Below are 25,546 nucleotides of genomic sequence, written 5' to 3'. Positions count from 1 at the left end.
TGAGACTTGGAGCCTGGTGCGAGGCCTAAGGCCCAAACTAAAGCCAGGCCTGGGTACAAAGCAGAGGCCTGCTTGCAGCGCCACTGTCCGGTACACGAACTTGGCAAGAAGAGGGCTGGCATTGCAAAAACCCTCCTCGTCACATTCCAGAACACCCCCATACAGGATTATGGGGTAACCAGTGGGTCTTAACCAGGGGTACGTGTCTTCCCGGGGGTACATCAGCTCACCTAGAGATTTGCCTAGTTTTACAACAGGCTACCGAGAAAGCACGGGTGAACTCAGGACAAACTAAAATTTCATACAATGACTGGTTTATCCTGCTTTATGTACTGTACACTGAACTGTAAATATAATATTTATGTTCCAGTCATTTTATTTTATAATTAGATGGTAAAAATGAGCAAGTCAGCCATTGTTCAGTAACCGTGGTGAGGTGTGAAGTGAAAGGCAGTCGAAGGTGGCCCAGGGACACAACGACCCCTGCTCAGGCCAAGGTCAGGATGACAGGGTGGGGGATGAAGGTTTTGGTGCAGGGTTAGGGTGGGTGCTGGTGCAGAGTGGTAACTGGCCCTGTCAGAGGGGCGATGCATAACTTGTATCAGGGTATAAAGAGGGGTCACGGGGGTGATTGTCCAGCTGAGGGGGGAGCAGAAAGTCCCATCGTTCACTGGGTTGTATCCATTGCAGCGGGCAGACACGGGGTGGACCGGTCACCATTAAGCCAGGCACTAGGAACGCGTTTCCTTGGCAATAAACTTGGTCGGGCACCTTCACCCAAGAGTCCATGGTGTCCTTGGGCAGGTCACTGGGAGCCCGCTCGACAGGCACCGCGGAGGGGGGCAGCACGCACGGAGAACACCCGCAGCCAACGGACATCTGCAAGCGCCTGGACAGAGGGGGAGGCACCCCCCCGCACCCGCGTCCCCCCCGTGCCCCGTCCCATCCCAGCGCCCATGTCCCCCCCCGGGCCCCGTCCCATCCTCAGTGCCCGCATCCCGTCCCATCCCAGCGCCCGCGTCCCCCCCGGGCCCCGTCCCATCCTCAGTGCCCGCGTCCCCCCGGGGCCCCGTCCCATCCCAGCGCCCGCGTCCCCCCGGGGCCCCGTCCCATCCTCAGTGCCCGCGTCCCCCCCCGGCCCCGTCCCATCCCAGCGCCCGCGTCCTCCCCGGGCCCCGTCCCATCCCAGCGCCCGCGTCCTCCCCGGGCCCCGTCCCATCCTCAGCGCCCGCGTCCCCCCCGGGCCCAGTCTCATCCCAGCGCCCGCGTCCTCCCCGGGCCCCGTCCCATCCCAGCGCCCGCGTCCCCCCCCGGGCCCCGTCCCAGCGCCCGCGTCCTCCCCGCGCCCCGTCCCATCCCAGCGCCCGCGTCCCCCCCCCGGGCCCCGTCCCATCCCAGCGCCCGCGTCCCCCCCCGGGCCCCGTCCCAGCGCCCGCGTCCTCCCCGCGCCCCGTCCCAGCGCCCGCGTCCCTCCCCCGGGCCCCGTCCCGTCCCAGCGCCCGCGTCCCCCCCGGGCCCCGTCCCGTCCCAGCGCCCGCGTCCCCCCCGGGCCCCGTCCCGTCCCAGCGCCCGCGTCCTCCCCGGGCCCCGTCCCGTCCCAGCGCCCGCGTCCCCCCCGCGCCCTGTCCCAGCGCCCGCGTCCCCCCCGGGCCCCATCCCATCGCAGCGCCCGCGTCCCCCCCGGGCCCGTCCCATCCTCAGTGCCCGCGTCCCCCCCGGGCCCGTCCCATCCTCAGTGCCCGCGTCCCCCCCGGGCCCCGTCCCATCCTCAGAGCCCGCGTCCCCCCCGGGCCCCGTCCCATCCCAGCGCCCGCGTCCCCCCCCCGGGCCCCGTCCCGTCCTCAGTGCCCGCGTCCCCCCCCGGGCCCCGTCCCGTCCTCAGTGCCCGCGTCCCTCCCCCGGGCCCCGTCCCGTCCCAGCGCCCGCGTCCCCCCCGGGCCCCGTCCCGTCCCAGCGCCCGCGTCCCCCCCGGGCCCCGTCCCGTCCCAGCGCCCGCGTCCCCCCCCCGCCCTGTCCCAGCGCCCGCGTCCCCCCCCCCCGGGCCCCGTCCCATCCCAGCGCCCGCGTCCCCGTCCCCCCCCGGGCCCCGTCCCATCCCAGCGCCCGCGTCCCCCCCCCCGGGCCCCGTCCCATCCCAGCGCCCGCGTCCCCCCCCCCCGGGCCCCGTCCCATCCCAGCGCCCGCGTCCCCCCCCCCCGGGCCCCGTCCCATCCCAGCGCCCGCGTCCCCCCCCCCCGGGCCCCGTCCCATCCCAGCGCCCGCGTCCCCCCCCCCCCCGGGCCCCGTCCCATCCCAGCGCCCGCGTCCCCCCCCCCCCCCGGGCCCCGTCCCATCCCAGCGCCCGCGTCCCCCCCCCCCCCCCCCGGGCCCCGTCCCATCCCAGCGCCCGCGTCCCCCCCCCCCCCCGGCCCCGTCCCATCCCAGCGCCCGCGCCCCCCCCCCCCCCGGGCCCCGTCCCATCCCAGCGCCCGCGTCCCCCCCCCCGGGCCCCGTCCCATCCCAGCGCCCGCGTCCCCCGTCCCCCCCCCCCCCCAGCGCCCGCGTCCCCCCCCCCCCGGGCCCCGTCCCATCCCAGCGCCTGCGTCCCCCCCCGGGCCCCGTCCCATCCTCAGTGCCCGCGTCCCCCCCCGGGCCCCGTCCCATCCCAGCGCCCCCCCCCGGGCCCCGTCCCATCCCAGCGCCCCCCCCCGGGCCCCGTCCCATCCCAGCGCCCCCCCCCGGGCCCCGTCCCATCCCAGTGCCCATGTCCCCCCCCCGGGCCCCATCCCATCCCAGCGCCCCCCCCCAGGCCCCATCCCATCCCAGTGCCCGCGTCCCCCCCCGGGCCCCGTCCCATCCTCAGTGCCCGCATTCCCCCCTGGGCCCCGTCCCATCCCATCCCAGCACCCGCGTCCCCCCGCGCCCCATCCCAGCCCCTGCGTCCCCCCGCATTCTCAGTGACCGCACCCCCCCGGGCCCCATCGCATCCTCAGTGCCTGCATCCCCCCAGGCCCCGTCCCAGCATCCGCATTCCCCCCCGGGCCCCGTCCCAGCGCCCGCGTCCCCACTGCTGCCCCAGCCTGGCCGAGCTCAGGAGCGGCCAAGGGCACAGGAGCAGTGGGCAGGTCGTGGTCAATGCCCACCCAGAGCCCACGAGGCAGTGGCTGGCTGGGCGCTGGCACCCCCGAGGAGTGCTCTGTGCCACTTCGGAGCTGAGGGAAGGACTCAAGCTCCAGGCAGTCTCCCTAAGGGGACAGCACCTGCCCTGGAGGAGGCAGGCAGGCAAGCTGGCAGGATGGGGGGAAGGCGACTCAGGCCAGAGCCCCCACACAGCTGGGTATTGGTGAGCCTGCGACAGACCCTGACCCGGGTCAGCAGTGGGGGACTGTCAGCAACATGCCCAGGGTGCACCATGATGGGGAGAAGGGAGGAGGTGTCCATCAATGCCAGAGCTCGCAGGAGGCTCGGGGCCATCTAGCCGGAGCCCACACATTCCTTGCGGGAAGCCATGCTCCCCTGAGGACACCTACACAGGAGACCAGGGCATGGGGCGGGTGCACAAGTGGCCCAAAGTCCCTCCCAGGATGGGCTGTGCCCAGCCCCAAATACAGGGATGGTCAGGGGCTCGTTCTGCCCAAGTCAGCCAGGGACTGGAGGCGAACGAGTCCTCGGGTGCCATCAGCCTCACCCCAAATCCCAGCCTCTTGGAGCAGCAGCACCAGCTGCCTGGGCACCCAGCCTGGCAGGACACCTCCTGTGGGCTGCAGGGCTTGGTCCAGCTTGGGCAAGGCCAGGAGCTCCACAACAAACCCTGCCCTGGGCCCCCCCACGGTCGGATGGATCAGCTGAGCCCTCACAGGTCATAAACTCATTTATTCAGTGTCCAGACACCTCCTGCACCCAGCCGGCTGGTGGCTCTGCCTGCCGCGCGAGCTGAGTGGGGAGCGGGTTCTTGCCTGCCGGGCCCCGGGCCGGCTGGGCGTGACGGGCACCGGCCATGCTGCAGGCAGAGCCCCTGAATTGGTCACCTCCGCCGCAAGCCTGCTCCCTCCGCTGGGCAGGGTCACAGGGACAGCATGGCAGGGGGCTCCCACAGGACTCTGCCCCCTCGGGGCCAGGGACAGGGCCAGCCCCACCCCCTCCACAGGGGCCCAGCCCCTCCCCCTCAGGGCCATAGAGTCTCTCCACCCTCACGGCCATGGCAACAGACCCCACAATGGTCACCAGAGGATGAGGCAGGCCCTGCCCCATCGCCCCTGCCAGACCTTGCCCCAGGCAGTTTCCCAGCCCCGAGCAAACCCAGGCTCACAGGCTGCCCCTTGTCAGGACACCTGGGTTCTCCTGGGCCCCGTGGCTGCCAGCCCCTTGCAGACACGTTTGGTCTCAGGGGAATGGATGTGGCACCCTGGAGCCCAGCCACGTTCCACCAGCCCCGCTCTGGCGGCTCCAGGGCCCCTGGTGAGGGCTCTGCCCCCTGCCAACCACAGCGCCCTGGCCCCTTCCCTGGCCCAGGGCCTTGGCACGTGTCCCACTGCAGCATGCTCAGGTGCAGCTGGGTCTCTGCAAGGTGGGCCTGGCTGGAGGGGCGCGGGGGCTGGGGCCCACAGATCCCACTGGGGGGGCTGGCAGCCTGGCCAGGGGCGCCCCCTTGGGCTGCTGCAGCCGGCACAGCTCCACCCTGCCTTGCAGGCCCTTCCTCTTCTCTGACACGAGCAGCTTGTGCAGCGGCGGGCGGGGCCAGGGGCAGGCGGGGGGCCGGGCGCTGCCCTGCAGCAGGCGTGCCAGGCCAGCCAGCTCCCGCGGCAGGCGGTAGCAGGGCAGGGGGCACAGGGCAGGCGGCACGTCTCGCCGGCTGCACAGCTCGCCAAAGTAGGCCAGCGCCCAGTCGCCAAGCTGCCCTGCCCCCGCGGCCACCTGCAGCTCGCTCTGCAGACAGGACATGGCTGCACCGAACAGGTCGTGGGGGTCCGGAGAGCCACTGCTGCCTGCGGCCGCCCCCCGCCACAGCCGGTACAGCCGGGCGCTGCCCTGACTCCACAGGAGCAGCACGGTGCCCTGCTCCCGGGCCACCACCTCCCGCTGGACGTGGAGCCAGGGCATCACGCCCAGCCGCCCCACGCTGCCCGCCTCCCACAGGTCCAGCCGCACGTCGCAGCCCAGCGCCGAGCGCAGCACGTCCGCCAAGGCGCAGACCAGAATCTTGTGCTCCTCTGAGTCGGGGGAATAGACCAGCAGGACGGGCCGACGGCCCCGCGGCGCTGTGGGGAGAGGGCAGGGTCAGTGGCTGGGCTGCCCCCGCCCAGGGCTCGGCAGCGGGCGGCTCCTGGGCAAAGTGCTCCAGGCCGCCTGGCTGAGCTCCCACGCAGGGCCCTCCCCAAGGGGTCACAGCTCCTGCTCAGCCAGCAAGGCCCCCACCCTGCTCCCTTCCTGTCCAACTGTGTCTACAGCCCCCCAGGACCCCGTCCCCTCCGCTCCCCAGATCCCAGCCCCCAGAGACTCGTCAGATCCCGTCCCCTCTGCCCCGCCCCAGATCCAGCCCCCTCCGCCCCCGGGATCCCAGCCCCTCACTGGCTCCTTGCCCCAACCCCCCAGGGATCCCAGCCTCTCCGCCCCCCAGGATTCTGACCCCACCCACTCTGGCACCCCTCACCTGTGGCGAGTTTCCGGAGGCTCCGGTAGTTCAGAAGCAGGACGGTTCCCAGCAGCCCCAGAGCCAGGGCCAGCCCCAGGGCGAGCAGCCCAAAGCGCCTGCGAGCAACTGGAAGAGAAGTGGGGTGAGAGGTGCTGCCCAGTGCTGCCCTCTGGTCCTACAAGCTCATGCTTCATCCCTGCAGCCGAACAGCGGCGGGGTCAGGAAGGGATCCCCTCCCCCAGCACATACTCTGGGGTTGGTGTTTTTGGCTCCTTCCTCTGAAGCATGGGGGTGGCTGTGGCTGGAGATGGGGGCACTGGGCAGGGCCAGGGCCCTGAGGGGCACCAAGCGGTCTCCGTCTCAGTGCTGGGCGGCTGGCTCTCGCTCACCTGCTCAGGGGCTAACCGAGCACTGCCGGGCGTGGGGAAGGAGTCTCCTGCAGGGCAGGGGGCAGTGACCTCGGGGGATTTCGCCTTCCTCTGTATGTGTGTGTGTGTGGGGGCGCCCTCAGGCACTGTTCTCTGCTGGGGGCACACGTCAGCCGTGCTCCTGCGGGCTGGGACACCTGGGTCTCACTCACCAGCTGGGTCAGTGTGTGGGGGTTGGCTGGGGTTGGGGCTGGTGACCTATGCGGGGGCAGACGGGCACATCTGCTTCCTCCTCACTATGACCTCTCTGCCTCTGGCTGCCCCCCGGGGTTCTGCGTGGGGCCATACTTACCATCTGGGCACAGGAGCTGCTTCCGGGCAAACTGCACGTCGGAGCGCCACACCTGCCAGGCACAGAGAGAGCACGTGGGGGGTTTGACACCAAGGGGCTCTGTGGTGCGGTGGGGGGAGAGGGGTCTTGTGACCCTGCAGGGGGAGGGGGGCAGGGGGCTGTGTGACGTGGCAGGGAGGGGGCTCTGTGACGCAGAGGGCAGGGGGCTCTGTTAGGATTGCCAGATGTCCGGTTTTCGACCAGAACACCCGGGGCCCTGGCGGCTCCGGTCAGCATCACCAACTCGGCTGTTAGAAGTGCAGTCAGAGATGCTGCGGGGCTAACGCGGGCTCCCTACCTGTCCTGGCACCGCGCTGCACCCCAGAAGCAGCCAGCAGCAGGTCCAGCTCTTAGGAGGGGGGGAGCCACCTAAGGGGCTCTGGCCTCCTGCCCCCCAAGACGGACCTGACTGAGGAGTCCTGTTCTCTGTACCTACAAGCTCTGTTTTAGACCATGTTCCTGTCGTCTAATAAACCTTCTGTTTTTCTGGCTGGCTGAGAGTCCCGTCTGACTGCGGAGTTGGGGGGCAGGACCCTCTGGCTTCCCCAGGAGCACAGCCTGAGCGGACTCACTGTGGGAAGCGCACAGTGGGGCAGGAGATGCTGAATGCTCCGAGGTCAGACCCAGGAAGGTGGAAGCCGGGTGAACTTCCTGCCCTGGAGACAGTCTGCTCACAGAGAGGAGGCTCCCCAAGAATCCTGCCTGGCTTCGTAGGGAGCAGGTCCAGAGCATCGCCCGGGGAATCCATGACAGGCGGTGCCTGCAGGCAAGAGCAGCGTGCGGAGCCTCCTGGCCCCCTCACCTAGGAGCTGGACCTGCTGCTGGCTGCTTCCAGGGTGCAGCGCAATGCCAGGACAGGTAGGGAGCCTGCCTCTGACCGAGAGCCGCCCGAGATCAGCCCGCTCCCCAACCCCGAGCCCCCCCACCCAAATCTGGAGCCCCCTCCTGCACCACAAACCCCTCATCCCCAGCCCCACCCCAGAGTCCGTACGCCAGCTGGAATCCTCACCCCCTCCCGCACCCCAACTCCCTGCCCCAGCCTGGAGCCCCTTCCTGCACCCTGAACCCCTAATTTCTGGCCCCACCCTGGAGCCACCCCCAGTTAGAGCCCTCACCACCCCCACACCCCAACCCCCACCCCAGCCCAGTGAAAGTGAGTGAGGGTGGGGGAGAGCGAGCCACCGAGGAAGGGGGAATGCAGTGAGCGGGGGCGCCTCGGGGAAGGGGCAGGGCTAGGGTGTTTGGTTTTGTGGGATTAGAAAGTTGGCAGCCCTAGGCTCTGTGGTGTGGCGGGGGTCCTGTGACCCTGCGGGGAGGGGGCTGTGTGATGCCAGACGCTCAGATACCATGGTGATGCGCACGAACATAAGAATGGCTGGCTAAGGTGAGGGCAGAGCCATCTGAACAGGGCAGCAGCAGGGGTGGGGGCCTTACCAGCACACAGCCCCCCAGGATCTGCACCGGCAGCAGCAGGGTCAGCTCCCTGGGTCCAAAGCTCTCTGGCTGCAAACCAAGAAGGACGCCATTAACCAAAGAGCACCCCCTCCCCCTCCCTGCCCCCTGGCTGGGCACAGGGGGCTCCGATCCTGCCCGCTGGCCTGCGAGCACACAGGGTCCCAGGGCGCCAGGCCCCTGGGCCAAGCCACTTACGCTTGTGACGGTGTAGACGGGCAGCTCTGGTTCACAGCGGCTCCCCTGCCACCGGCACAGGGCTGCGCTGAAGGATGCCGGGACAGGGGAGGTCACGTGCAGGAGAAGCTGCAGGAACTGGACGCTCAGGGACACGTTCCAGGCAGCGTCTACAGGGAGAAAACAGGAGGGGTCACTCATGGGCCCGCCCGGGGCCTGCTGGGCCCTGGCTCTCATGCGAAGCAGGGCCAGGCCTGGCCAGCACCAGCAAGGGAGAGGTTAGTCAGTGCCAGGGACGTGTAGGCGGCTGTGTGTTATTTGCACTTATGCTACGTTGTGTAACTAGGAGCCAGCCTCCCAGCAGGCTTTGCACTCATGCCAGCAGAGAGCGGGCATGAACAAGCAGGTGACCCGTGCAGGGCCTCCAGCAGGAGCGAGGGGCCAAGACGTGTGGTTTGGGAAGGGTCGCACACTGCAGAGCGTGCTCAGCACAACTCACAGAGACAACTGCGGGACAGGGGAACTAAGGCACCGGGACACAGGGCTTGTCCGTCTGCTGGAAACAAAGGGTAGAATATCCCGGGTTCCTGTGATCCCTTTGTAAGCTGCAGTGCTCCTCCCCAGATTGGGTAAAGCATTAACCCTTTCTGCACTGAGCTGATCTCCCTTGGTCAGACTGAGCTGAGCTGACAGCTTATCACTAAAATAAGTGAATCCTCAACGGAGACACCCAAGAAAAACACAGGCGGCTGCAGGGAGTGGAGCTCAGCAGGGGGCGCTCTCCCCCGGCAGGCAGGGCTGGCCCCAGGGGGCGCTGTGCTGAGGGGAGCAGGGGGGGGCTCAGCAGGGGGCGCTCTCCCCCGGCAGGCAGGGCTGGCCCCAGGGGGCGCTGTGCTGAGGGGAGCGGGGCGGGGGCTCAGCAGGGGGCGCTCTCCCCCGGCAGGCAGGGCTGGCCCCAGGGGGCGCTGTGCTGAGGGGAGCGGGGCGGGGGCTCAACAGGGGGCGCTCTCCCCCGGCAGGCAGGGCTGGCCCCAGGGGGCGCTGTGCTGAGGGGAGCGGGGCGGGGGCTCAACAGGGGGCGCTCTCCCCCGGCAGGCAGGGCTGGCCCCAGGGGGCGCTGTGCTGAGGGGAGCGGGGCGGGGGCTCAGCAGGGGGCGCTCTCCCCCGGCAGGCAGGGCTGGCCCCACGGGGCGCTGTGCTGAGGGGAGCAGGGCGGGGGCTCAGCAGGGGGCGCTCTCCCCCGGCAGGCAGGGCTGGCCCCAGGGGGCGCTGTGCTGCGGGGAGCGGGGCGGGGGCTCAACAGGGGGCGCTCTCCCCCGGCAGGCAGGGCTGGCCCCAGGGGGTGCTGTGCTGAGGGGAGCGGGGCGGGGGCTCAGCAGGGGGCGCTCTCCCCCGGCAGGCAGGGCTGGCCCCAGGGGGCGCTGTGCTGAGGGGAGCAGGGCGGGAGCTCAGCAGGGGGCGCTCTCCCCCGGCAGGCAGGGCTGGCCCCAGGGGGCGCTGTGCTGAGGGGAGCGGGGCGGGGGCTCAGCAGGGGGCGCTCTCCCCCGGCAGGCAGGGCTGGCCCCAGGGGGCGCTGTGCTGAGGGGAGCGGGGCGGGGGCTCAGCAGGGGGCGCTCTCCCCCGGCAGGCAGGGCTGGCCCCAGGGGGCGCTGTGCTGTGGGGAGCGGGGCGGGGTCTCAGCAGGGGGCGCTCTCCCCCGGCAGGCAGGGCTGGCCCCAGGGGGCGCTGTGCTGCGGGGAGCGGGGCGGGGGCTCAGCAGGGGGCGCTCTCCCCCGGCAGGCAGGGCTGGCCCCAGGGGGTGCTGTGCTGAGGGGAGCAGGGCGGGAGCTCAGCAGGGGGCGCTCTCCCCTGGCAGGCAGGGCTGGCCCCAGGGGGCGCTGTGCTGAGTGGAGCGGGGCGGGGGCTCAGCAGGGGGCGCTCTCCCCCGGCAGGCAGGGCTGGCCCCAGGGGGCGCTGTGCTGTGGGGAGCGGGGCGGGGTCTCAGCAGGGGGCGCTCTCCCCCGGCAGGCAGGGCTGGCCCCAGGGGGCGCTGTGCTGTGGGGAGCAGGGCGGGGGCTCAGCAGGGGGCGCTCTCCCCTGGCAGGCAGGGCTGGCCCCAGGGGGCGCTGTGCTGAGGGGAGCAGGGCGGGGGCTCAGCAGGGGGCGCTCTCCCCCGGCAGGCAGGGCTGGCCCCAGGGGGCGCTGTGCTGAGGGGAGCGGGGCGAGGGCTCAGCAGGGGGCGCTCTCCCCCGGCAGGCAGGGCTGGCCCCAGGGGGCGCTGTGCTGAGGGGAGCAGGGCGGGGGCTCAGCAGGGGGCGCTCTCCCCCGGCAGGCAGGGCTGGCCCCAGGGGGCGCTGTGCTGAGTGGAGCGGGGCGGGGGCTCAGCAGGGGGCGCTCTCCCCCGGCAGGCAGGGCTGGCCCTAGAGGGTGCTGTGCTGCGGGGAGCGGGGCGGGGGCTCAGCAGGGGGCGCTCTCCCCCGGCAGGCAGGGCTGGCCCTAGGGGGCGCTGTGCTGCGGGGAGCGGGGCGGGGGCTCAACAGGGGGCGCTCTCCCCTGGCACGCAGGGCTGGCCCCAGCATGGAGAAAGGGGGTGCTGTGGGGCAGGTGCCATTGTTCTCAGGAGAGAACCCCCCTCCCCCTTAGCCAGACACCATGGTGATGGGAAGCAGCCCCAACTCCTCGTGTCAGGCCCTGGTGCTTTGTGTCGTGTGGGGATGGGAGCCCTGGCTCCCCTCCTGCCCACAGGAGGTGCTGTTCTGTGCAGTGCTGCCAGGCGGTAGCTCCCGCCCAGAGCAGGCTGCATCCTGGGGCTGGGGGAGCCATTGCTGCGCTCAGGCAGCTCAGAGGCGTGGGTGGCGCAGGGAACGCAGCCCGTGGGCACTGGGGGACCTGGCACAGCCAGGTTGTGCAGAGGGAAGTTGTCAGTCTAGGGCTCAGCTGAGCTGCTGGTGTGCTGCACCCCCCCTTCGCTGCCCCCCCAGTCCCCGTGCCCACCAGACCCTGAACCAGCCCCAAGAGCCCTGTGGGGCACCAGGCCCTGTTGCCAGCCTGCTGCAGGCGTGTGGGGCAGCCGGCGACCACGGTATGGCTCTGGGCCCCCAGCCCCCCGAACACCCGGCAGTCCCCATGCAGAGCGGCAGGGCAGGCTCACCTGGCCAGTGTGGGCACTCCACGTGGCTGCTGTTGCCGTAGGAGAACTGGAGAGAAACAAGGAAAGTCACTGGAAAGGCCCTGCCTGGAGAGGGTGTTTGAGGGAGGCCGGGCCGGGGGTCAGCACTCGCCGGCGGGCCCCTCTGGCTGGGCACTGGGAGCAGAGGCTCCGCTGAAGGGCACGGCACGGGGGGCTGCCCGGCACTAGTGCACACCAGCCCGTGCTGACCCCAGCCCGTTCCCACGGACGCTGGGCAGGGCGGGGAATGGGGCTCGGGGGCCCGTCAGCCCCTCTGGGTCGGCTCTGGGGCAGGGCCGGAGCCATTCCTCTGTAAGGTGGCACCGCAAGGGCATCAACATGGGGCTGGGCTTCCCTTACCCACCGGGGGCTTGGCCAGCAGCTGCCTGCCCTGTGTGAGACGAGGGCCCAGCTCTGCAACCCCAGCCCGCTCTGCCCCGACAGCACGCGCCTGCCTGCCGCTTCCCAGCTGGCGACAGAGGGCAGGGGCCAGGCTCCGGCTCTTACCTGGGCAGGATCCCCTGCAAGGAGGCCCTAGGGTCTCTGGTGGGGGTGCCAGGAAGGGCAGGGTGGGTCGCGCTGGCACTGGGCTCAGCGTGTGGCTCAGGGGAGATCCCAGTGAAGCACCAGGACTCCTGCCAGTGGGGGGGCTCAGCCGGGGAGCGCGCGGGGGGGCTCACCTTGAAGCAGAGCAGAGGGTGAACATCCACCTTCTCCACGGTGTAGGCCTAGACCAGAGCAGAGAGCATGTCACAAACTACCAGCACCCCCCCACCTCCTGGGGGACTCCCCCACCTCCCTGGGGGGCCCAGCCCACCTCTTCCACCTCTTGGGGGGACCCCCCCATCTCAGCTCCCCCACCTCCCTGGGGGGCCCAGCCCACCTCTTCCACCTCTTGGGGGGACCCCCCCACCTCCCGGGGGGCGGTGCACCTGCCCACCCCACCCTGCCATCCTGTCCCTAGCTCCCAGAGGCCCCAGGCCAGCCCTGGGAGAAGCAGGTCACCTTGCAGAGCGGTGCTGCAGAAGCAGTTGGATGGGGAGAGGCAGCTGCTGCAGCTGGGGCACCTGGGGGTCCCTCGTCACCTGCCTCAGCCCCTTCCGTTGGGGGCGGGAGTCAGCCCAGGCCAAGCCCTGCCCCTCATGCGACATGGGGAGCCTGCCCACTCTGGTAGGGGGCCTAGGCTGGGGGAGACTCCACTCCACCTCCCTGGCCTGGAGGGGACAGCCCACAGGGGCCCCACCACTGGAGCCGAAGCCCATCCCAGCTGACCTACAACTGCCAGAGCCCAGGGACAGCTCTCAGGGGAAGCCCCAGGGGTCTGCAGCCCATCCCTTTGGGGGGGACAGTGAGTGCTCATGGCAGGGCCCCAGGGCCAGGCAGGCTCTGGGCCCAGCACTGGGGGAGAGGTGCCCGCAGCCCCAGGTACCGCTGGGGCAGTGGGATGGGACAGAGGCCCCTCCAGCTCGCCTCACCCTTCAGAGACTGAGAGATTCATTGTGATCCCCTCGTCTGACCCCTGCGTAACAGGCCAGGGCCCTGCCCCCCCGTAACTCCTAGAGCAGAGCTGTTAGCATTGTCCGCTCCTCACTGAACCAGTGCCAGGGATGGAGAATCTGCCACCATCCCGGGAAACTGGCCGGCAGTTAAAAACATACACCTCATTTCCCGTCTGACTTTCTCTGGCTTCACCGCGCGGCCCTGGGGCCGCGTCTGACCTCCCTCTGCTCGACTGAGCAGCCCATTAGCAAACCTGTTCCCCACAGAGACACTAGCTGACAGCCCCACAAATCTTGTTCTTTGGGGAATTCTGGGCACTTGGTTTTATCCACGTGGGGGTGGGGCAGGGGACATGTTGCAGAACAAACCCACATCTACCCTGCCGCAGCAGACCGTGTCCCGCAGGGCTGGGCCCAGGTGTGGGAAGCTGGGCCCGCGACCAGGTGCAGGGGGTGGCAGGGCTGCTTGGAGGGGGTGAGCACCTGAGCAGCCCTACGCACCACGTTACAACACCCAAAGCGGGGGCGGGGAGGAAGGTCTCCCTTCTAGCTGTTGTTTTGGTTTATATCGTGTTATTCGTATTTGCAATAACCACGGGACTGGGGTCCAGGCAGCCCTGAACGTGCTCTGTTAAGCTGCGTGGACGGAACTCCTTGAGCCATCACTGTAAGGCGTCTTGTGAGCCTTTAATGCCCCTCGTGGCTCCTCTCTGAGCCCTCCCCATTCGTCAACAGCCGCCTGGAACTCGCCCCAGGCCCCAGCAGCGGTCACCCCAGTGCCAAACATGGAGGGAAAATCACCTCTGCTTTTCCCCCGAGAGCGCCCTGTTTATGCACCCAGGGTGGCACTAGCCTGTTTGGCCAGAGCGTCACATGGGGAGCTCATGTTCAGCTGGTTACACCCCCCCCCAAATCTTTTCCAGCCCCTGCCCCCAGCACACAGCCCCCTAGCCGTGGCCGATGTTCTTTGTTCCTAGATACACACATTTACATGTAGCCGTACTAAAACCGCACAGGCCTTGTGCACACTAACGGTGGAGATGCCCACTGGAGAGTTAAACCAACAGAAGCTCGTAGTGGAGACCAAGCCACAGTGTTTGCTTGAGCCCACCTTGCCCCATGATCCAGACCCAGACTGCTCTGTATCAGTGACCTGGCCTCTGCGTTATTTATCGTTCCCCCAGTTTGTCTCATCTCCAAGCTTCATCAGTGATGATTTCATGTTTTCTTGGAGGTCATTAATGAAAATGTTAGTTAGCGTAAGGCCAAGAACTAATCCTTGCAGGACCCCATTAGAAACAGACCTGCTCACTGCGGAGTGCCCGTTTACAGTTACATTGAGACCTATCAGTTAGCCAGTTTTCAATCAATGGAACATGTGCCATGTTCATTTTATATCGTTCCTGTTTTCTAATCAAAATGTTGACACTCTAGAGAAGTCTAAGGGCTGGTCTACACAGGGAACTGACATGGCATAGCTGCGTCTCTCAAGGGTGTGAAAAAGCCACCCGTGAGAGATGTAACCATGCAGAGCTAACCCCTGGTGTAGACAGCGCTGGGTCGATGGAAGAATTCTGGCAACCTAGCTGCTTTCCCACGCTGCCATCTACCACTCCTGTCGGCATCGGTGGCATCTGCACTGAAGCACTACAGCCATGCAGCGACAGCCGTGCCACTGGAGCATGTTCAGCGTAGACAAACCCTTCGTCTGTTACATACGCTGGCTTCCGGTCGTCTGGAACTTGCCCACTGTTCCAAGAATTATTGAAAATCAGCGCTAAGGGTACAGTTTGCTGCTTAGCATGCTGTTTTAAACCTCTTGGATGTTAGTTACCTGGAACTGCTGATTTAAAAATGTCTAACTTTAGTAGCTGCTGTTTAACATCTTGAAATACTAGTGGAATAAAAGTTATCTTCATCGCGTGATATGACTACATCATCTGTTTTTTTCCCCAAATACAGAACAGAAATATTTATTGAACGCTTCTGCCTTTTCTCCATTATTATTAATAATTCTATCATTTCCATCTAGTAGTGGACCAATACCATTGTTAAAATTCTTTTGCTCTTAATCATCTTAAAAAACTCTCTCTTATTATCCTTAACTCTGCTGGCCATAGATTTTTCCTTGTGTACCTTTGCTTCCCTTATCAATTTTCTACAATTCCCAGCTTCCGATTTATATTCATTACTGTCAGCTTCCCCTTTCTTCCATTTGTTATGTGTATCTATATCATTCATTTTCTGTAGCTGCCATCATCTTCCTTCTAAACCAGGTCAGTTTTTTAACCAAGGCCTTTTGGGGCGTCTAACAAAGTGTTCTTAAACAATTCCCAGCTGTCATTCACATTTTTTTGATTATTCTTCCTCTCAGCTGATTTGGCTCATAATTATTTTCAGCTTTGTAAAATTAGCCCTTTTAAAGTACCAAGTATCTAACACACTGGTCTGGACTTTATTCTGTTTGCACATCATAAATGTGACCAGTTCACGCTCACTTGTACCCATTAATGTTTAGTGCTGTGATCAGTTCCTTTCCTCTGCAAAGACAAAGTGGAATATAGAACTCCCCCGATTGGATGCAAGGCTTTTCTGGTTAAAGCTCAACTCTTCTAAGTGTTCTAAAATCTACAGGATCCCTTGCATTGCCGTGAACCGTGGTGTACCTCACAGAGGAGCAGGGTTCTGTAAGCAGTCCACAGTTAGGGCCATTTGACCACGGAATTCCTGAGCTACAGCCCCAAAACTCCCAGCCTCTTTCAAAGTGGAGAGATTCTGACAACCTTTCTTGGCTCACAGCTAGAGCTCAAACCAGGGCTCAGATCACTGCGCCAAGGTGCCCAGCACTCGAGGGCCACCTCAACAGAGGGCACGGCCCACCCAAACTTTCAGGGCAAATCTAATTAAAACGTTGTTTCAAACAAATGAAGCTGGTCACGGTCAGCACATTGCAAGCCTCCTGTGCCGACCCCCAAGGGCAGATGTGGGGAAAGGAGTGAACAGGGCTGCTAGCCTTCAAAGCTCCAGGGGATGTGCAGTCATTCTTTGAACCTGAGCCAGCTAGCCACGTGAGGCCAGGCCCCAGGCAGGCCAGGCATCTGGAACAGAGGAGCTGGCGTATTGCCAAAATCCAGCTCCAGCAAGCTGCTTGTTCATTTATCGGGGGTGTGTGTGTGTGTGTGTGTGTAATCAAAGTATTTTTGTAATAAATAAAGTTCCCCCTGCGAATGCTTGCTGGCAGGGAGGGGCATTTTAGGGGGTGGAAGAGTGGGGGCCATAGGGGTCAGAGGGACTTGGGGCTGTATTGAGCGGAAGGGGAATAAATGGGGATGGGTGGTAGGGAAAGTGAGAGGAGCTGGGAAGTGAGGGACACATGGGGGTGAGTGATGGGGGGCCCCATATTCTCCCCTTTCAGGTGGGTGCCAGGATCTGGGGTGTCTGTGAGCTGGGATCTGGGGGCCTGTGACAAAGTGGAGTTTTATTCACCTTGTTATGTTGCATGTGAGTCTCACTGTCCTGTGCGAATACTGTGTGTGCCTCAGTTTCCCTGTGTGCTGCACCAGTACTGGGGTGGTGGGAACTGGGTGTGTGATTTTTGCTGAGGCCCTCAGGGAAGGTGAGTCTGCCCAGCTGTTTGCAGCTGTGTAACCTGAGACCCAGGAGGGGGGTGCAACCCGGTGACACCTTTTGCCCGGAAAGCGAGACAAAGAGAAGGGGGAGCAGCAATGGTGGGGGGGTGTTGGAGGTGGGGTGGCTGGAGGCTGGCAGTTTGGGTGGGGAGACTGGAAGAGTGAGAGTCCAGGGCGTCTGGCCCAGGACTCCCAAGATGGACTTCACTGAAAGTCACTGATTTCTGTGCTAACGAGCTCTGTTCTATGCTGTGTTCCTGTCGTCTAATAAACCTTCTGTTTTACTGGCTGGCTGAGAGTCACGTCTGACTGCAGAGTTGGGGGGCAGGACCCTCTGGCTGCCCCAGGACCACCGCCTGGGCGGACTCGCTGTGGGAAGCGCATGGTGGGGCAGGGGAGGCTGAATGCTCCGAGGTCAGATCCAGGAAGGTCTTGCCCTGGGGCAGTCTGCTCCGAGAGAGGAGGCTCCCCCAGAGTCCTGCCTGGCTTCATAGGAAGCAGTTCCAGAGCATTGCCCGGGGACTCCGTGACAGGGCCCCTGCCCCCGAGGTGTGTCTGAGCTCTGCTCCCTGCCCCCTTGTGTGTGCCCCACACTTTGGGGGATTCCTACCCACCTATGGGGGGCTGACCTGGCCTCTTACACGCCCTTGTGTCAGCCAGGGTCTCAGGGCCTGCCTTTCGTGGAGGGGGCTGAGCCCCTCTCTCTACCCCCATGAGAAATGGGATCTGTGGGGGGTCTCTGTGCCACTCTCCCAGTCTACACTGCATGCATGCCAAGATCTGGGCAGGCCTCTGCCCATCTATGGGAGTCAGCCCCCCCCACACACACACTTCCTGTGCTCCTCATGGAAACCAGGTTCTTCAGCTGGAGGGGCTTGCCTCACGGTGAGGATCTGAGCCCCACTCCGTACCCCCCCATGTGAGCTGGGAAACCTGCTGTCCTGATCTCTCTCTCTCTCTGTGTAAGTAACAGGCAGGCTCGGAGCACGTGCTGAGAGCACACTGCGGGGCGGGGCGGGGGGGGGGGGAGTGTTGGGGGGAGCTAAGAACAGGCACCCTGGACACATACCAGAAACGCTTACACACTGGAGAGGGGGGCAGGGAACCCCTGGGGGAAATCTGAGAATGAACCATGAACATCTGGGAACAGCTGCCTCCCTCGGTCACTTTATGATTCTACTTTGTTGTGGGGAAATCTGAGGACGGCAGATTCTCCAGAAGGGCCTGACATGGATTCTGAGAGGTGAATGCTTGCGGGGTGGGGAGGGGTGCCCTGGCAGGTGGGACTAGGAGAAGAGGGATTGGATCTGCAGCAAGGGATGGATGGGGCATTATGGGGAGGGGGATAAATGGAATGGGTGGTAAGGGACGGAGGAGGGGTTGGAGCCTCAGGCAAGGGGGAATAGGGCGGGATTGGGGGAATGGCAGGGGAGAAGACCGGAGGAGTTGGAGAATATAAGGGGTAGCAAAGGGGTGGGGGTGAGCCTGTGAGCCCTGAATTCCCCCCTTCCACATGTGTTCTGAGAGCTGGGGGACCCTGCTCCTCCTGGGGTGCTGAGCCCCTCTCCCGGCCCGCAGGGGGCTCTGCCCCTCACGCTGCAATGCAGCGGCAGTTTGAGCGTCGCAGGGCTCGGTGCTCTGGGGGGCTCGCAGGTGCACTGGCACCGCAGGACCCAAGCTTTTGCCCGACTCCCAGGCCGGCTCAGTCCCGGCAGCACGGGCCCCCCATGGGGACCGCTGTGCTTTCTTACCTGGTTGGACTCCATGGCTGTGGAGTTGGGGATACTGTGGCAGGCCCCAGCGTCACTCTCCTTCCAGCACAGGGTGGCGGTCGGGTGGAGCGGGCAGCGGGCACTCAGCACCATGGCCATGGTCGCCTCACTGCTGGCACTGTAGTCATGGAACTGCATGGACGCCCACAGTTCAGAGCCATCTGGGGGGCAGAAAGGCATCAGCCAGAGGCACTGGGAGGCTCAGCCCCAATTGCCTGCACAGCCCGACTACACCCTGCATCACCAGCACAGCCAGGGGCCCCAGTGCCTGGGTCTGGCAGCTACAGACTAGTTTGCCCTCGGGTGTCATGTGAGGTCTGTACCAAAGCCAGCGTCCCCCGGTGCTCACAGCCCCTGCGAGGTGTCTGGGCAGGCGACATGGATGGAGACCCGGGTATACGCTGAGCATTGCGTCCTAAAGCTCCGTCACTGCGGCATTGCTCTGGTCACCCGGACAGCGACTCGGCTCTCCCCAGTGCGAGCTCAGCGCTGATCGGGGGCCTGCAAAGGCTCCGGGGGGGCGCTAGCCAGGGGGTGTTGGGCTGGGTGCGAGGGCAGCGCGGCTCATCTCCCGCACGGAGCCCGGCCCAGCCTGTCGCTCTGACGGGATGCTGACCAGTCCAGCCAGGCAGGGCCCTGGCACGTTATGTCTCTCTGCTGTATGGCCCACCCGTGGGCACTCCCTCTGGGCGGGCCAGCGCTGCGCTTTGCTATGGTACCGCTTGGCACTGGACACCGGGCCAGGCCGCAGACCATGTGGGCGCTCGGGGCACTGCACCCATGGGAGCAGCGGAGCTGTGAATCCTGCCAGCGCCCAGAGGCCCAGGTGCCCGAGGGAGACGCTGGGGGCTTGGCGGGTGCCTTCGCCAGGCTACCGTGCTTGCCACGCTGCCGGCAGGGCTTGTGCTGCCAGGGCCGGGAGGTCGGGGTGCTGAGTCAAGCAGCACGGACAAGGCTCAGGGCAGGGGCAGACCCACCCCCTGGACTCCAGCCCCAGCCCCCCACCCAGGAACTCCCGAAGGCCGGCATGCCCCAGCCCAGGCCACTCACAAGCTGCCGGCTGGGCCTGGAAGGGGCACAGCTTGGTGCGGAGGCTGTCGCGGTGCAGGTAGGAGGCCTGAGGAGCCAAGGGATCAGATGCTGCGTAAGTGGCTGCACAGGACCCCCAGCCCCAGCGCCCAGGCCCCCCCCTCCCCAGACCCCCACACCTCCCCCCCGGCCCCAGTGCCCAGGCCCCCCCCCGGACCCCCACACTTCCCCCCCGGCCCCAGTGCCCAGGCCCCATCCTCCCCGGACCCCCGCATCTCCCCCCCGGCCCCAGTGCCCCGGACCTCCCCTCCCCGGACCCCCGCACCTCACCCCGCCAAACCAGCACCCAGGCTCTGTCCTTCCCGGACGCCTGCCCGAGTGCCCAGGCACCCTCTCCCCTCCCCCATGCGAGTCGCTGTCGGGCCAGACCCAGGGGCTGGGGGCCGGCAGACGTACCTCAATGCAGAGACAGGGCAGCAGGAACTCATAGGGCAGCACAACGCTGTGACCCCCCGACACCAGCGCCTGCAGGCAGGGAAGGAGGTGGCAGAGGGTGAGGGTGGCAGAGCCCAGCCAGGCCCCCAAGGGGCACTGGGACCCTGTGCCCACCCTTGGCACCCCCAGGTACGGCCGGGCTCCCTGCTGGAAGGGCAAGTGCTGGAGGTGCCCCCTGGCCCATCAACGGCGGGGCCCCTCCCCCTGGGGCCGGCCGCCCCCGCCCGGCATGGGGGGAGCCCCTTGGGGCCGTGCTCCTCACCTGTCGGGGAAAGGGGGTGGACAGCTCCTCGCACTCCAGGGCCAGCTGGTGGCACAGCCGCACTGTCAGGTCAGGACCCTCAGGCACCGACACCTCAATGGCCCGAGCCTCCGGGTGCCAGGCGTAGCTGAACTCGGGGCCTGCAGAGGCAGAGAAGGCAGGGGATGGGCAGCACAGTGCAGCTCGTGCCCACGTGCGCCAGCCTATGTGGGGCGCTGCCCCCCAGCACAGGGAGCCCTGACTCACACCGGCAGAAGAGCAGCCACGGGGGGCAGCCAGGAGCCGGGGGCGGCAGCTGCTGGGCCAAAGCCAGCTCAGCTTCAGGCCTGGGACCAGCAGTGCTCCAGGGGCAGCCTCAAGACACAGCACTGCACCCCCAGAAAGACCTCACTCACAGCCCCCCCGTGCTCCCCCACAGCAACCCTGAGAGACAGCCCCCTCAGCCCCTTCCACCGAGAGCTGGTGAGCAGCCCTTCCCATTTCTACCTGGACCCGGGTCTCTGCAGGGAGGCGGGATTTCCAGCGCCCGAGGAGGGAGAACCCCCTTATCTCACCTGCCGGCTCTGCAGGGACCAGGTGGCTCTGGTTCAGGCTCAGCCCCCGGTCAGGGACGGTGCCAAGCGAGACCAGAACACGGCGCCCGCTCTCCACCGGGAAACAGTCAAACTGCACCTGCCACTGCAGGGAGAGCACAGGGTGAGCCCCCGCTAGTGCCCCCCCCCAGAGCACCCCTCCCCTCACTCTGCAAGCCAGCCTTCCCCCACCCTGCCAGCCCCCCCACCTCCGGAGCCTCCCCTGCCTCTACCCCAAGAGCTCCCTTTCCCCCCCAGCACTGCCGTGGGAGCCCCACCCCACCCCAGGAACCCCCGCAATCGTCGTCCCCCGTCCCCCGCTGCAGACCCCATGAGCAGGCACGGCTCCAGGGGCACCAGGCCTTGGGATTGGCACCGCGCAGCGGCCAAGGAGGGAATGAGCCAGGAGCCCTGGGCGTGGTCTGCGCTGACTCACCAGGGAGCCTGCAGCCTCCGGGTGCCGCCTCCAGACCTGCAGCCAGCTGGCCCTGTTGGAGCCCAGCACCAGGAAATCCAGCTGCAGCCCACAGACGCTCCCCAGCCCTGGGGGAGAGAGAAAGGGGTGAACTCCAAATTCACAGCAGGACCTACCAAGGGCCCCTCTGCAACACCCCACCTCCTGGGGAAGCTCCCCAGCCCCCACCGAAGCCAGCCCTATGGGTCCCCCTCCCCGGGGTCATTCCCAGGAATTCTGTGAGTGTCCCTAGCCTGAAGGGGGGCTCAGACAGGGCCCAAACTCCATGGTCATGGGGCCAAGCAGGGCCCCAGGAACCCACTCTAAAACGGGGTTCAGGTGTGGCTGGCCCACCTACCTGCGGTGTGCAGGGCCAGGCGCACGCGCACACACGGCTGGCAGTTGCGGGAGGCCTGGCACAGCCGGGCTGTGCTCAGAGCTAGGGCTGGCGGGGACAGGGCTGCTCCATCCTGCTCCTTCTGGTGGCACCGGGGCCTGGGGAGGGCACTGTCCGCTGGAGGAGAGGAGAGCGGTTAAAGGCAGCCAGGACCCACCCGGGCCTTCCCATTGCAGCTGCCTCCCAGCCCTCTCCATGGCATGTGCCCATCACCATGCCCGCCGAGCAGGGATCTCCTGGTCACTCTCTGTGGCAGGCGAGGGCTGGCTGGGTCGTGCCCAGCACTTACATTCCCCAGCGCTCTGCACTCCAGACACGTGGGGCAACCCCAACCTCGCCAGACCCCCGCTGGGTCCCTCCCCTGGGGCCCCACCCCACCCCCACAGTGCAGGGACCCGGCGCTGCACTGGGGTCAGCACCCCACTGAGTCCCCCCCCTGCAGCTTGGCAGCCCCTCCGCCCCGCGCGCACTCCCGCAGCCCGGGACCCCTAGCGCCACGCCGGGGCCGGTGCTGACTGCGTGGCACTGGCACCACCACTGAACGCAGCGTCTGGTTTTCCTCCAAGTCTTGCCCCATCCCACCGCACCCCAGCTCGGTGGAGACGTGACCCAGCCCCAGGTGGAAGGAGGGAGGGACTGAGCAGTGCTGCCCCCTAGCACCCTGCCTGCCCCACAGCCAGCACCACTAACAGAGCGGATTTACTTACCCCTGACTCTGCAGGCCTGTGAGCAAAGGACAAGAAGCTGGGTTAGTGCAGGAGGCCTTGAACAACAAATAGCACCCAGCACCCCCGCCCCCCGGCAGTCCCCAGCACCCCTCACCCTGGTGGTCCCTGGCACTCAGAGCCACCCCCCACCCGATCCCAACCCCGGCGGCCCACAGGGCCCAGCACCCCCAGGAGTATTGTGCTCGGGGACAGCTGCAGTGGTTTATCTCCACTCCCAGCAGACTCCCCTGGCCGAGCAGTGCAGGGCTGAGACTGGGGGTTCAGCACTGCCTCCCCGGGCTCTGACCAGCTGAGCCGCCCTGCCCCACGCGGGGCTCAGGCCTCCTGCGGGGCCCACGGCAGGGCGCTGAGTGCCTGGCCCATGTTCTGCTGGCTGCCCTGACGGGCCTGCGGGTAGGCACCAGGCCGCGGGAGTACAGGCCTGCAGCAGAGCCGGGTGAAGGACAGCTCTCCATGCAGGTGGGATGCCAGCATGAGCGACGGGCCCCAGGCCCGTGGGCTCAGGAGAAGCAGGCACTGGGGTCCCTCCAGCAGTGACCTGCAGAAGTACCAGGCTTCCCTTATTTCCAGGTTGGGGGGAAGTGAGCGGAATCAGACACGGTTCATAGGTGCAGCCAATAACTGTCTGGGGAAGAGACTGGTCTCCTGGCCCTAGCCAAGGTCTGACCCTTGGTCAGGGCACCACCAGTTTGCTAAGGGGGTAAGAGGTGAACTCGTGCAGCGTCCAGTGCTAATTCCTGCCTGCCTACACCGGAGCGACTACCATGGGTCGAGGCACCCCACATTAGTGCCTGGATGTGGGGACCTGCCTTTAGGGAGCCACATTTCGAGCACCTGAAACACCATTCGGCCTTTGGAGCGAATCAAGACCTTTGTGGTCAAACTATCGCCGTCAACACCCTGTGCAAACAGTCATTCCAAGTGGGGAGCCCCCAGCGGGACCCCGGGGTGCTCAGGGCAGGGCCAACCCCAGCCGCTTTCTGGACTCATGAGCAAGCTAACAGGCCCCTTCGCTTCTCTAACTCCAAGCCTGCGTCCCAGACAGGGTCACTGCCCGCCTACCTAACGCAGGCGCCTGTGGGCCCCTTCTGCCAGCCACCCACTGGGCAGATGGCCAGGGGCTGCAGGGAAGGGCTGGCTGCCCCACACCACTTACTGGCTGTGGGGTGAGGGGCAGGCTGAGAACTGAGCAGGCCGAGGACAGCCAGGAAGTCCAGAGGCCAGGCCTGGCACTTAACCTGTGGAACTCCTTGCCAGAGGATGTTGTGCAGGCCAAGACTATAACAGGGTTCAAAAAAGAACTAGATAAGTCCATGGAGCGTAGATCCATCAATGGCTATTAACCAGGATGGGCAGGGAGGGTGTCCCTAGCCTCTGTTTGCCAGAAGCTGGGAATGGGCGAGGAGATGGATCACTTGAGGATTACCTGTTCTGTTCATTCCCTTTGGGCCACCTGGCACTGGCCACTGTCGGCCGACAGGATACTGGGCTAGATGGACCTTTGGCCTGACCCAATCTGGCCTTTCTTATGTTCTTATGGCATGGTCAGGCCACAGAGCCAGAAACAGACACACGGCCCCCTGGGAGCCCCCCCACAGAGAACAGTGCTAAACCACCTGTTGTGAGGAATCCATCCCCTCCCCCACATGGGGATCCCAGGGAATCCACCCCTCTTTTCCCCCCTCCCTGGCAGTACCCAGCATCAGCTGCTCCCAGGCAGGAACAGGAGCCCCCCTGGCATTTCTGGAACACTCCCCTGGCCCCAGCAGCACGTGCCTGGCTCACGCACAGCTCTGCCCACACACTGTAACCACGGGCACCCTCATTCTTCACACAGTGTCCCTGAGCTCACGCTTGGCTTCACGGATTCCATGTGGCAGTAAGTTCCACCGGCTAGTTACGCCCAGTGTAAAGAGGTTCCTTTCCTCCATTTTAACCTGCTGCCCAGGTTTCAGTCCTACGTCCCCAGGCCAGCAGGGACCACTGTGACCACCTGGTCTGACCCCCACACCCAGCACAGGGCAGAGACCTGCCCTCCAGTAACCGCTAGAGCAGGGCTGTTAGCAAACACCCGCTCCCCACTGAACCATGGCCAGGGATGGAGAATCCTCCACCCCCCCAAGGAAACTGTTCTAATTCATAGAATCATAGGATATCAGGGTTGGAAGGGACCTCAGGAGGTCATCTAGTCCAACCCTCTGCTCAAAGCAGGACCAATCCCCAACTAAATCATCCCAGCCAGGGCTTTGTCAAGCCTGACCTTAAAAACTTCCAAGGAAGGAGATTCTACCACCTCCCTAGGTAACGCATTCCAGTGTTTCACCACCCTCCTAGTGAAAAAGTTTTTCCTAATATCCAACCTAAACCTCCCCCACTGCAACTTGAGACCATCCCTGTCCAAAATTGGCACCTGGAGACGTGTAGCATCAGCCTCCAGCCGCAGGGTCAGGTACACCTTCGCTGCCCCTCGCCCACGATTTGTTCCCCAGTCGACCCAGACACGCTGGGGTCCCTCACCCCGGCCCGGCTTGTGGCGGAGTTAACCAGACTGAGCTCCTTGCCTCTGTCACCACAAGGCAGGTTTCCAACCCTCTAATCGCTGCCCTGGCGCTTCCCTGGCCCCTGCAATGTCGAGCTGACCTCTGCCCTGTGGCCAGGCAAGCGGATTAATGGCGCTGGGTCCCTCCCCCTCCAGAGTTTGTCCTGGTCTCATTTTACCCCATTTCTTGCTAGCTGCTAAACCAGGCGTAATGAAACAACCCGGCTGCTTACGGCACCTGCCACCCCGTCAACCAAATTCTCTTCATCCCTCCGACGGGACCCAAACCTGGAGTCCCGGGGCCCTGGCGCTTCCCTGGCCACACTGAACACACACAAGCAGGCCTTTTCGATCACCTGCTTTGGGGCCATGACTTCAGCTAACACCCAAACTCCACTTACACCCGCCCGTGCCCAGGTGGGGTCAGGCCTAGACCCCTACAACCGCGCCCCAAACCCCGGAGCCCCCCAGCGCCTCAGGGGCGCCCCCCGTTCCTTGCGGCCAGCGTTCACACGGGGCTGTGATCACACGCGGTTTGCCTGTGCCAGGTCACAAAGCGACACTTGACCCGGCCGCTGCACGACGCCGCCTCCCGCCCCAGCCCCCCGGGACGCTGCCCCAGCCCCGGCCGGTTCTCGTCCGGCGCCGGGGAGAGCCCAGCCCTGCTCCCCGGGCGCCGCTGGCCGGCGAGCTGGGCACGGCCCCTGCCGCCGCCCCGTCCGCGGGGTGCCCGGGCTCCGGCGGGGTGCCGGATTCACCCCCGGCCCGCGGGGGGCCCCGGGCGCCAGGACCCCGCGCCCCCTCCCCGGTCCTTACGAAGTTGGCGGTGACGCGGGGGCGCGGCGCTCCGGCGCGGGGCCCGGCCAGCAGCAGGGCGGCGGCCAGCAGGAGCAGCGGGGCGCCGGGCGCGGGGCGCCCCATCAGCGGGGCTGGCACATGGCGGCGCGGGGCGCACACGGCCCCGGCCCCGCAGCGCTGCGCCCGCCCCCCGGCCGGGCCGGCTCCGCCGCATTCCTGCCCGCC

The 25,546-nt window shown here is 66.0% G+C and overlaps 1 protein-coding gene across 2 annotated transcripts; it reads right to left on the bottom strand.

The window, feature by feature from the left end:
• Nucleotides 1-3,832: 3,832 nt before the first annotated feature.
• Nucleotides 3,833-25,538, bottom strand: IL17RE (interleukin 17 receptor E). Of its 2 annotated transcripts, none has more exons than XM_037905318.2 (16): nt 25,340-25,538; nt 21,964-21,979; nt 21,218-21,373; nt 20,842-20,948; nt 20,388-20,511; nt 19,834-19,973; nt 19,533-19,601; nt 19,098-19,164; nt 18,027-18,208; nt 11,828-11,875; nt 11,130-11,175; nt 8,021-8,169; nt 7,805-7,873; nt 6,332-6,383; nt 5,630-5,737; nt 3,833-5,237 (listed from the first exon to the last, which is right to left on the bottom strand). In XM_037905318.2, exons 1-16 carry the CDS (start codon nt 25,442-25,444, stop codon nt 4,522-4,524), a joined length of 2,154 nt encoding a protein of 717 aa, XP_037761246.1. In that variant the 5' UTR covers nt 25,445-25,538; the 3' UTR covers nt 3,833-4,521. The 2 variants fall into 2 exon arrangements, with proteins under 2 accessions (XP_037761246.1, XP_043407788.1); XM_043551853.1 differs by lacking the exon at nt 25,340-25,538 and adding an exon at nt 23,141-23,329.
• Between the last annotated feature and the right edge of the window lie 8 nt (nt 25,539-25,546).

The sequence above is a fragment of the Chelonia mydas genome, chromosome 7 (assembly GCF_015237465.2).
Source record: "Chelonia mydas isolate rCheMyd1 chromosome 7, rCheMyd1.pri.v2, whole genome shotgun sequence".
NCBI lineage: Eukaryota > Metazoa > Chordata > Testudines > Cheloniidae > Chelonia > Chelonia mydas.
The sequence above is the reverse complement of the archived record's forward strand: the minus strand, read 5'-3'. Positions and strand labels throughout refer to the sequence as shown.